General features: G+C 37.0%; 1 protein-coding gene across 1 annotated transcript in view; it reads left to right on the top strand.

Moving 5' to 3' along the window:
• The window catches only part of DNAH6 (dynein axonemal heavy chain 6), a 447,135-nt gene that overhangs the window by 326,397 nt on the left and 107,701 nt on the right, over positions 1 to 13,037 (top strand). The window contains exon 60 of the mRNA XM_007948902.2: positions 11,230 to 11,365. Within this exon, the coding sequence (XP_007947093.1) occupies positions 11,230 to 11,365 (136 nt within the window). The remainder of the gene's footprint in view (positions 1 to 11,229; positions 11,366 to 13,037) is intronic.

A 13,037-nucleotide genomic window follows, 5' to 3' on the forward strand; every position in this document is an offset into this window, starting at 1 on the left:
TTGGAATCAACTCGATGGCAGTGAGTTTTGCTTTTTGGTTTACATAGGTAGATAGGTATGCTAAGAGGTGTAAGAGGATATAATGGCATACATCCACCTGCAGACATAGGTTTGGTTGTTGATATTTCTACATACATAATTGTAAGTGCTGCATGTACAATAATGTAGACACTAGAGCACACAAGGGCACAATTGTGGCAACTTTTTAGACGTAACCAAACATAGGATGAAGTTCCTAACCTCAAAGGCAAAGGACTATAGACTTAGGGAATATCTATGTCAATTGGTACACATTATTCATAAAGATAGCGTTCTGCATCCTACTTTGGTGAGTAGTGTCTGGATCTTAAAAGCTTGTAAGCAGCCATCTAAGATACAATTGGTGTCTTCTCATCTGTAGCAAAGGAGAAAATCAAAGGATCAAGGGAAAAATTAGTCCAAGGACTAATGGACAATATGAACCACAGACTACATGACCCCAAGACCAGAATAACCAGCTACCACTACTGACTGCTCTGACTGGGATCACAACAGAGGGTCCCAAACTGAATGGGAGAAAAATCAAATTAATGAAAAAGATGAGACTTACTGGTCTGACAGAGAGTCAAGGAACCACCAAGACTATGGCTCTAAGACAACCTTCTGACTTCAAACTGAAACCATTCCTGGAGACCACCTTTTAGCCAAGCAAAAGATAGGCACGTAAAATAAACAATAACACCCAAGAGGAACATGTTCCTTAGAACAAAATTTTACAGGATCAAAAGGACAACATTGCCCCAAAGCAAAAATGGGAAGGCAGGAAGGGGTAAAAAATTTGGATAAAAGAAAACAGAGAAATGGGCTGATTGCTAACACACTGTGGAGAATGCAACCAATGTCATGGAACACTTTATGTACAAAGGATCAAATGGGAAACTAATGTGCTCTGTAAACTTTCACCTAAAGCACAATAAAAAAGAAATTCATTAAAATTTATAATAAAAATCATGTTCCATAAACTATTTTGGTGAGTAGTGACTGGGGTCTTAAAAGCTTTCTAGTAACCATCTAAGATTTAACTATTGTTCTCCTGTTATCTGAGGCAAAGAAGAATGAAGAAAATCAAAGCCATTTGGGAACAATTAGTCCAAGGATATGATGGACCTCGAGACCAGAAGAACTAGATGATTCCCAGCTACTAATGCCAACCACCTGGGAAGGGATCAGAACTGGAGATCCTGGGTAGAGTGGGAGGAAAAATGTGGATCAAAATTCAAAAACACAAAAATGACCAGTATTACTGGTTGGATAGGGCCTGATGGAGCCCTTAAGACCATAGCCCCAGGATACCATTCAGGCCAAGAATGGACTCACTCCCAAGGGTTGACTCTCAGTCCCAAAGTAGAAAGACTTACATACAGAACATCCACCTGAGTGATGCACCTACAGCTATTCTAGGGAGATACACCCCTTAAAGCAATCGGCCATGGGGCACCAGGGGGGCAGCATTCACATGGAGGGAAAGCTGGAGAGAGAGGACTGCATAGTTAAGAAGGGCACAAGGAGTGGGTGGTCACAGGGATGGGAGAGGAGGAGAGTGTGTTATGGTCAGGGATGGTAATCAGGGCATGAAATCAAATGTACACAAACTGTTGAATGTAGAACAAACTTTGAGCTGTAAATTTGCAGCCAGAGCACAAAAAAAAAAAAAAAAAAAAAAAAAATTGTACAGAAGCCATTGGTTTGTTTTGCAGATTCTTATCAGAGCTCAAAATCCAGGAAATTAATTAAGACTTGTGTATTAGATGTTAAGAAATGCTTATGAAGACTACCAACTCTAAGAGTGTTTGGGCAGCTTGTCTTAGATCAAAATGTAGCATGGACAATGGGAATACTGGGAAGATGGCAGCATGAGATGGTCTAAGATCTCAACCTTGCCCAAAGGAACCAAGGAAACAGCTAGAAGTCCATATTAGCCCTGTAAAAACTCTGAAATGGTGAGCAACAAGGAACTGCAAACTGAATAAAGATGAGGACAAATCTCACACAGTAGAAAAAGTGTTTCTTCCATCATCCATATCTCTCCCCTTACTGCTGTGGCAGATGGACAGCTGCTTCGGCATGCCTCAGCCTCTCCCATCCAATACATAGTTCTCCTGTGCACTGGGAAGGACCATGATCTCAGTCTCCAAAATGAGTAAGACAGATCTCTCTGGAGTACTGTTCAAAGTGTGCCCACCACTCTCCCTCCTGGTATACCTGGTATGGGCAGCTGAGCAAAGCCATAATCATAGCCCTAGTCAACTCACAGTGCTTCTATGCCCTGGGAAGTGTCCAGATCTCGGCTTCAAAAGAAAAAGAATGGATCTTGCTAGTGAACTGTCCAGGGTATATACTCTGAATGGTCTAAAGGCAGCTGGGAGGAATAAACTATGGTCTTTCCAGAAGCAGAGACCTCACAGGGTAGAGAGGTAGCAATAACCTAAATCTGTAGGTTGTGCACCCAAGAGTAGATTGTTGAGTGTGTGCTGTCAGATCTATCTGGAAAATACTAAAGCCTGACACCTTAGTCTGGCCTGAACTGGAGATAACACAGGGAGAGAGGGAGCAGTAAGCAAAGTCCAAAGGCTGTGTCTGTGTAGGAATTAACGCTGTTGAAAGCATTGTATATTCAGGGGAATTTAGAAAGATAATACCAGTAAAATTCTAATGTACCAGCTTCAGCAAAAAAAAATCACAAGACACATAAAGAAACAAAACCAACAATCCATTGAAGTGAACAAAATAAACGCAAAGAAATTTTATTTATGTAAACCCAAACAATGAACAAATTGGAAGAATTCAATAATATTGAAAATTTCAAAGAACTAAAGGAAAACAAAAAGTATTATAGGAAATCAGGAAAATGATTCATATACAAAACACAAACTGAAAAGGGAGAGAGAGAGAGAGAGAGAGATTAACAGTATAAAAAGAAACCTAACAAATACGGCACCTGAAACAAAATAGCTAAAATCAAAACTCATTGGAAAGATTTAACAATAGATCTGATCTGGCAGAAGAAAGAATCAACAGTCTAGATGATAAGATAGTTGAAATTATGGAGGCTGAAGAACCACAAGAGAGAAGGCTCGAGCCTTCTAAGCACAGCCTAATGGAAATGTGGGACATCATTAAGCAAATTAACTTACGTATCATACAAATCCCAGAAGGATATGAGAGAGAGAGGAATATTTGAGATAGAGACAAAAAAACATTTGAAGAAAACTTTCCAAATCTGATGAAGAGTATGAACTACAAATCCAAGAACCACAACAGGCTCCAAGTAAGATGAACTCAAAGAGATCCACACTAAGACACATTATAATCAAGCTCTCAAAAACTAAAGATAACAAAAGAATCCTGAAAGCAGAGAGAAAGAAGTGAATAGTCACATACAAAGGATTCCCAATAAAACTAAGTGTCAATTTCTTCTCAGAAACCTTGTATTTCAGCACTCTAAATATTTAGTGCTGAAATAAAAGAACTATCAACTAAGAATACTATACCCAACATAACTGTTCTTCAAGAGTGAAGGTGAAATAAGACATTACCCCATAAACAAAAGTTGAGAGAGCTTAAAACCACTAGATGTGACCTATAAGAAATACTAAGGGGAGTCCCTCAGATGAGCAATAAAAAACACAAGAAAGTAACTCAAAGCTATCCATAAAAAGAAAGCTCTCCACTGAAGGTAATTCCATGGGTAAGTATGAAGGCAAGTCTTAAGGTATTTTTTCTTGATAATTCTAATAGCAATGTTCTTCATGCTTTATAATGACAAATGTATAAAAAAGAGTATATATTTTATACCTGCTGTATTTATACAGGCTGTATAAAGATGTAATAGGGGATAACAACAACATAAACAAGGAGCAAGGAAGGAATGGTTTAGGTATAGACTTTTTGTATGTCACTGAAGTTAAATTGTATTAATTTAAACCAAGTTGGTATAAATGTAAGCTGTTAAATGTGATCATCATGGTAGCCATTTACAGACCAAAAATACTAACCCTTTACTCCATATACATCCTGATTATATATTACCAGTATTTTTCCGTAAATAATATATGCCTTCCACATTTGTTTGCCAACCACTCCCTCCCCTCTCCCAGGAGCAATTTTTGGTAATTATGCTTTGCTAATATTTTTGTTTTCAACTACATGTTAAAAAAAATAATAAGTGGCATAGCAGCACTTACAAAAATACTAAGCACCAGAGTTACCTTATTTGTTTGGTATTTGGGGGGGGAAGGAGTGGTTGGCAAACAAATGTAGAAGGTGGATGTTATTTTTTAAAAAATACTGTATTTACATAAAAATAAAAGAGAAGGGAATCTAAATTGTTCACTACAAAAAAAAATACATGCATAAAAGTTGGCAATATTGGAGGAAATGCAGAACAAATAAGGCATAAGACACATACAAAATAAATTTTTTAATGACAGAAGTTCCTCATTGCTAATTACTATGAACGTAAATGGGCTGAATGCTCCACCAGAAGGCAGAATGAGGTAGAAAAAGTCGGGGGGTAGGGGAGAAGACCTGACTATATGTTGTCTAACATATAAGAGACATAGTTTAGATCCAAGAATGAAAATAGTTTGAAAGTGACAGTATGGCAATTCCTTAAAAGCTGGAATTAGAAATACCAATTGACCCAGCAATCCCATTACTAGGTATATATCCTAAAGAAGTAAGAGCCAGGTCAAGAACAGATATATACATACTCATGTTCATCGCAGCACTATTTACAACAGCCAAAAGATGGAAACAACCTACATGCCCATCAACCAAAAAATAAAAACAAACTCACTGCTGTAGAGTTGGATCTGATCCATAGCGACCCTTCCTTGTGTTTCCAAGGCAGTGTCACTACAGAAGTAGATTGCCCAACCTACCTTCTGAGGAGTGACTAGTGGGTTTGAACTGCCAGTCTTCTGGTTAGCAGTCAAATGCCTTAGGCACTGCACCACCAGAGGTCCCGACAACAGAAGAATGCCCATCAACAGAAGAATGGATAGCCAAACTATAGTACTTACACACAATGGAATATTTTGCAACACTAAAGAATAATCTGGAATCTGCAAAACACCGCATAACATGGATGAACTTGGAGGACATTATGCTGAGTGAAATAAATCAATCACAGAAGGACAAATATAGTATTAGCTCATTATTGTAAAAAGTCAAGGAAAGGTTTATATATGGAAGGAAACTTTCTTTGTTGGTTACCAGGGATGGGAAGGGAGGGGAGGGGAGGGAACACTGCAAAAAAACAAAAAAATGCATTGACCCATGTCACTTTAGTTTTGTGTATTTCACTGTAGATAAATTATATTTCATTAAAATGTATTTTTAAAAAAATAGTTTGAAAGTGAAAGGATGGAAAAAATATTTCATTAAATAATAACCAAGAGTTGATTTTACTATTTGGCAAAATAGGCTTTTAAGCCAAAATATGTTATAAGAGATAAAGAATGACATAATATAATGATGAAAGGGTCAATTCATCAAGAAGATAAAACAACGCACTTAAATTAGAGTCACAAAATATATAAAGCACTCACAGAAATGAAGGGAGAAATAGCATCTTTACAACATAGTTGAATACTTCAGTACACCACTTTCAATAATGAATGGAACATGGAGAAAGAAGATCAGTAAGGAAATAGAGAACTTGAATGGCACTATAAACCAACTATACCAAACAGCCATGTGTAGAACACTCTACCCAAAACTAATCTTCTCCAATGTGTGTAGACCCTTCATATGTTAGATAACAAAGCAAGTCTCAATAAATTTAAAAAGTTGGAAATAATAAAAGTATCTTCTCCAATGACAATGAAGTAAAATTATAAATTAATAATGGATAGGAGATACATAAATGTGGAAATTAAACAACATACTACTAAATAAACAATAAGAAAGAAAGAGAGAAAGTGGAAAATACTGAGTCAAATGTAAATCAAATGACAATATACCAAACTTATAGGACACAGCAAAGGCAGTGCTCTGAGAGAAATTCATAGTAATAAACACCTCCATTAAAAAAGAAAAGATTTGAAATCCATAACCTAACTTTACAACTTGAAAAACTGGAAAAGGAAAAGTAAACTGAGCCCAAAGCTACAGAAAAGAAGGAAAAACAAAGAGCAGACCAGAGATAATTGAAATACAGAGTAGAGAAACATTAGAGACTCAATTGAAACCAGAAGTTTTTTTAAAAAAAAATCAATAAAATTGGTAAATGTGTATCTATACTGACAAAGAAAAAAAGATGTATATATCTAAAATTATATAAAAGGAGGACATTACAAACAATCCTACAGAAATAAAAAGGATCATCAGAGAATATTATGAACAATTTTATGCCAACAAATTGGATAACCTAAATGAAATGGACAACCTTCTGGAAATATATAAATTTCCATATTGACTTAAGAAGAAAGTGAGATAATGAATCATTAATCAAAAACCTCCCAACAAAATTCCAGGAGTAGAGAATTCTATCAAGCGTTCCTAGGAGAAGTGATTCTAATTCTTCTAAAATTTAAAAAAAAAAAAAAATGGATGAGAAGGGAATACTTCCTAATTCATTCTGCTCATTTTGATACCAAAGCCAGACAAAGGACACAAGGGAAAAAAAACAAAAACTATCCTTTATGAATATACATGCAAAATGCTCAGTAAAATGCTAGCAAACCAAACCGAAAAGCATGTTTAAAAGATTATATAACATCATCAAGCAGCATTGTCTCAGGAATGCAAGGATGGTTCAACATAAGAAAATCAATTAATAGATTAATATAATTAATCTACATTAATTAATTTGGAATTAAGTGATCCATATTAATAGAACAAAAAGGAAAGAGCCACACGATTAAGCTCAATCAATGCAGAGGAGGCATCTGAAAAACCCAGCAGCCTTTCATGATAAAAAAAAGAAAAAAACACCCAACAAGGTAAGACTAAAAGAGAAATTCTTCAATCTGATAAAGTGTACTTATGAAAAACCCATAGCTAACAGCATACTCAATGGAAAAAGACTGAGAGCTTTCCCCTAAAGACCAGGAACAAGGATGCCCACTACCCAATGCTATTCAATATTGTACCAGAAGTCCTAGCCAGAGCAAGTAGGCAAGAAAAAATAAATAAAAGATATCCAAATTGGGAAGTAAGAAGTAAAACTATCCCTTTTCTCAGATGAAATAAGCCTATATGTAGAACCCCCCCCCCCCAAAGAATTCACAAGGAAGCTACTATACAAGGTCAACACACAAAAATCATTTTGGTCTATACATCAGCAATGAGCATTCTGAATAGGAAATTAAGGCCAAACCAAACACTGCCATCAAGCAATCCCAACTCATAGTGACCCCTCCTTGGGTTTCCAAGGCAGTATCTCTACAGAAGTAGATTGCCCAATCTTCCTTCCAAGGAGTGGCTGGTGGGTTTGAACTGCTAGCCTTCTGGTTAGCAATTAAATGCCTTAGGCAGAAAACCTAAATAAATGGAAGGACATTCTTTGTTCATGGATTGGAGGATTTACTATTGTTAAGCTGTCAATAATGCACAAAGAGATCTATAGATTTGATACAATCCTCATCAAAATTCTAATATCCTTCTTTGCAGAAATGGAAAAGCCAATCTTCAGGCAATCTTGAAAAAAGAACACAGTAGGAAGATTCATAATTCATGATTTCAAAACACACCATAAAGCTATAGTAATCAAAACAGTCTGACACTGGTATAAGGATAAGCATGGAATGAAACAAATGATTAAGCACTAGACTACTAGCCAAAAGTTTAGCAGTTCAAACCCACACAGATGTGCCTCAAAAGACAGCCTTGACAATCTGCTTCTGAAAAGTCACAGCACTGAAAATAGCATTGAACCCAGAGTTCTACTCTGCACATCATGTGTTGAAATCAACTCTGTGGCAACTAACAACAACAGCTGGTATATTTTATTCATGTAGACCAATTGAATAAAATTGAGAGTCCAGAAATAAACCCATACACCTATGGTCAATTGATTTTCAACCAGGATGACCAATTGAATAAAATTGAGAGTCCAGAAATAAACCCATACACCTATGGTCAATTGATTTTCAACCAGGATGCTAAGTCCATTCAAGAATAGTCTCTTTAATAAATGGTGCTATGGCAACTGGATTTCCACATGCAGAAGAATAAAGTGGATCAATACTCCACACGATATACAAAAATGAACTCAAAATGAATGAAGGACCTAAATTTAAGAACTAAAACCAGAAGATTCTTAGAAAGAACACAGGAGCAAGGCTTCAGGAACTAGTATTTAACAATGGATTCTTAGATATGACACCAAAAGCACAAGCAACAAAAGACTAGATAAATGAGACTTCATCAAAATTTAAAACTTTTGTTCATCAAAGGATATTATCAACAAAGTGAAGAGACAACCTATAGATTGGGGGGTTGGGAAATTGGGGGAACTCTATATCTGAGTTTAATGTCCAGAATGCCTGAAGAACTCCTACAACTTAACAACAAAAAGACAAACAACTCAATTTTAAAATGGGAAAAAGTCTTGAATAAACATTTCACGAAAGAAGAAATACAAACAGCCAACAAGAACTTGAAAAGATGCTCAACATAATTAATCATTAGAGGAATACAAAGCAAAACAACATGAGAGATCAGCTTTACCCCAAAGTGTCTATGATCAAAAAACAACAGGTGTTGACAAGTATATGGAAAAATTGGAACCCTCATCCATTACTGGTCGGATTGCACAATGATAGCAGCCACTGTAGAAAACAGTTTGGAGATTCCTCAAAAATTTAAATGTATAATTACCATAAACCAGAAAACCAAACCCACTGCTGTCGAGTTGATTCTGACTCATAGAAACCCCTATAGGGTCTCCAAGGCTGTAAATCTTTTGGGAAGTAGATTGCCTTATCTTCCTCCTACAAAAGAGCTGGTGGGTTTGAACCACCGGCCTTCTGGTTAGCAGCTTAATGCCTTACCCACTACACCACCAAAGTTCCTTCCTAGGTATATGCACAAAAGAAATGAAAGCAAGAACACAAATACGTGTACATCAATGATTATTGCAGCATTATTCACAGTAGCCAAACAGTGAAAACAATCTAAATTTGCACCAACAAATAATTAGTCAGAATTCTCTAGAGAAACAGAAGCAGTAAGATATACATAGAAAGAGAGAGAGGGAAAGAGAGATTTACTTTCAGGTATTAGTTTAGGAGATAGTGGGGGCTGGCAAGTCCAAAATCTGTAGGTCAGACAGCAGGCTGGAGACTCCTCTGAGGAATCAGAATTCCCACTCACTGGTAGTAACCAAAAACCAAACTCACTGCCACAAGATGGATCCGACTCATAGTGACCCCTCCTTGGATTTCTGAGATAGTATCACTACAGAAGTAGATTGCCCGATCTTCCTTCTGAGGAATGGCTGATGGGTTTGAACCGCCAGCCTTCTGGTTAGCAGTCAAATGCCTTAGGCACTATGCTTTGAGAGCTCCTGGGAACACAAAATGATGCAGCTGCTTTGGAAAACAATCTGGCAGTTCCTCAAATGATTAATGATAGTATTATCATATGACCCAGCAATTCTGCTCCTAGGTATATATCCAAGAGAAGTGAAAACTAGATTCACACAAGAACTAGTTCATGAATATTAACAGCAGTATTATTCATAATAGCCATACAGTGGAAACAACCCAATGCCCATCAACTGATGACAAATAAACAAAATGTGATATAGCCATACAATGGAATATTATTTGGTCATAAAAAGGCCTGAAGTACTGATACACATCATAACATGGATAACTCTTGAAAACCTTAAGCTCAGTAAAGTAAACCAGTCGCAAAAGACTACATATGATTTCACTTATATGACACATCCGTAGTAATAAGTAAGACAAATCTGTAGAAATAGAAAGTAGGGTAATGGATGCCTTGGGAGGATTACAGGGATGGGGAGGTGATAGCTAAAGGGTTCAGGTTCTTTTTAAGGTGATGAAATGCCCTACACTTGAAGTGTTGATGATCACATATGTCTGTGAATATACTTAAATCCATTCGATTGTACACTTTAAATGGGTAAATTGCATGATACATTAATTACATCTCAATGGAGCTGTTTTTTAAAAGTGTAGCACAGACCATCAGACAAATATTCATGATATCTCCCAAAAAATCTGGTTTCGGTCTGTAACCACAACGGTTTCTTTCTTTTCTTTTTTTTTTTTCTTCCTTTTTTTTTTTTTTTATTGTGATTTGGGTGAAGTTCTTCTCTTTTTTTTTTTTAAACTGTTAATCCACCTATAAGTACTCCATGAAATATTGACAGATGGCATAATATTGTTTGCTAGAAAATTCTAGTAAAATCTGAAATGATTAGACATTCACTTATCTCAGCTGGGATGAGATTGCCAACAGTCTTCCTATCCATATTGCTCCACCACTCAGCTGTTTCCATCTCCTCAGGGCAAGAAAATAAGGGGATCTGATTTGGAGACTGTAGTTCTCTAGAAAAAAATGAAATCATTAACCCTGACAAAGATCATCAGGTCAACTTTGCTCTCCTCAAATTTCAACCAGAAAAGCTTTCATCAGCTGCATTTTTGTGCAAAGGTCCACAGGTAGAATGGATTCAACACCATTTCTATTTAACCATTTTTTATTATTTGTCCTAGGTAAATAGTTATTTTTAATACATAACAACAATAATTAGAGTTTGGAAGGAGCCCTGGTGGTGCAGTGGTTAAGTGCTCAGCTGCTAACCAAAAGGTTGGTGGTTTGAACCCACAAGCTGCACAGGAAAAAGATGTGGCAGTCTGTTTCTGTAATCACAGAAGGACAAATATTTCCTTCCATATATAAACCTTTCTTTTTACTATATTGGACTAATACAATATTTGTCCTTCTGTGATTACAGAAAAAAGTAATCCCTTGGAAACCCTATGGGACCATTCAACTCTGTCCTATTGGGTTGTTATGAGTTGGAAAGCAATGGGTTTGGTTTTGGTTTTGGTTTTGGATTTGGTTTTGGTTTTGGTTTTGGATTTGGTTTTGGTTTTGGCTTTGGTTTTATGAAAGGTTGAGTTTTCACTTGCAAAAAAGTGAAAGTGTATTTCATAGTTGTTTTAGTGTTTTAGTGAATTATTATTTTTGCTTTCTGTTTTCTAACAGGAACGCCCTCCTAAGCCTGAAGCTCCCTGGCTACTTCCTGTCACATGGTTTGCATGCTGTGACCTAGAAGAATCATTTCCAGTTTTCAAGGGAATTACACAATATCTATTGTTACATCCAATTTACATACGATTAGGTAATATGACAAAAATAATTTGATGCAAGGGCTTTAATCAGGTTCTTGAGTCCTAAATTTAATATCTCCTTTATCGTGAACTCCTCCTCTATATCAATATTTTTCATAGGAAATTTTCTTCATTACTAAGAAACTGTTTTCTGATTTTTTTTTTTTTAATTGTGATTTGGGTGAAAGTTTACAGAGCAAATTCACTTTCCTTTGAGCAGTTCACATACATGTTGTCTCATGACATTGACTACAATTTACCACAATGCAACAGCTCCCTTCCCACTGCTTCCCCATAGTTACTTCTTCCCTGTGTCCTTCCCTCCATGCACTCCTGCTCCTTAAGCTATCTCCCTGTGCATACACAGCCCTTCTATTCTCCCATGATTGTTCTCTCCAAGAAGTAAGTCTAGTTAGTATAAATGTTCACCTCATATGCCTGTCTTTTGTTTGGCTGGAAGCCACAGGAGTGGGTTCGATTGCAGACCTGGAGGGCAGCTAGGGGCCATAGTCTCAGTGGTTCTACCAGGTTCTATAAGACCAGCAAACCTGGTCCTTTTTTTCAAATGATTTTGAGTTTTGTTCACATTGGATGAGGAGAGACCCATTGTTGCATCTAGATGGCTGTTTGCAAGCTCTTAAGATCCCTGTCACTACTTGCCAAAGTAGTAGGTGGAACAATGTTTTGTTTAGTATGTTAGGCCAATTAAGCTTGATGTCCTCTGTGACTGTGGTCCTGAGCCCACAGATTCAACTACTCACTTCCTTTGGGTGGCTAGCTGTGTCCAAGAAGTGACTACAATCTTGTTTCTTGTCAGCTCTACTATACACCTGGAAATTCTTACTGAACATACAAATACACTTATAGGAACATTGTCTGCCAACCCTATACATGGTCTTGGGCACACTCCCCCTGCATAGACATACCTAATAGTTCAGCCTGTCCACACATCTGTATACCCATATACCCATGTTTGCCTTCACTGACAATGCAGTGCTGTATGTGCAAAAGGGTTCATCTTTGTTGTCTGTACCTCTCATGTAGCTCTCTATGCCTTCCTCTTCCTCAATGCCACCATGGTAATCACTCACATTTGGTACATTTCCCTTCTCTTCACCCAAATCAATACTTGTCTCTACCTATTTAACAGTGTTCCTTCCCTTCCCCTCCCACCCTGGTAACCAACAAAGAAAATTTCCTTCCATATATAAACCTTTCCTTTTTACTATACTGGACTAATACAATATTTGTCCTTCTGTGATTGACTTAATTTCACTCAACATAATGTCCTCCAAGTTCCTCCATATTATGCGGTGTTTTGCAGATTCTATGTTATTCTTTAGGGTTGCATATTATTCCATTGTGTGCACATACCATAATTTGGTTATCGATTCTTCAGTTAATGGACACCTAGGTTGTTTCCATCTTTTGGCTATTGTAAATAGTGCTGCGGTGAACATGGGTATGCATATGGCTGTTCTTGTCCTGGCTCTCACTTCTTTAGGGTATATACCTAGTAATGGAATGGCTGGGTCAAATGGTATTTCTAATTTCAACTTTTTAAGGAGTCACAATCACCATACTGCTTTCCACAGTGGTTGTACCATTTTCCAGTCCCACCAGCAGTGTATGAGAGTCCCAATCTCCCCACATCCTCATCAGCATTTGTTATTTTCTGTCTTG

The sequence above is a fragment of the Orycteropus afer genome, unplaced genomic scaffold (genome assembly GCF_000298275.1).
Source record: "Orycteropus afer afer isolate SDZICR_OR568_19922 unplaced genomic scaffold, OryAfe1.0 scaffold00231, whole genome shotgun sequence".
Lineage (NCBI taxonomy): Eukaryota > Metazoa > Chordata > Mammalia > Tubulidentata > Orycteropodidae > Orycteropus > Orycteropus afer.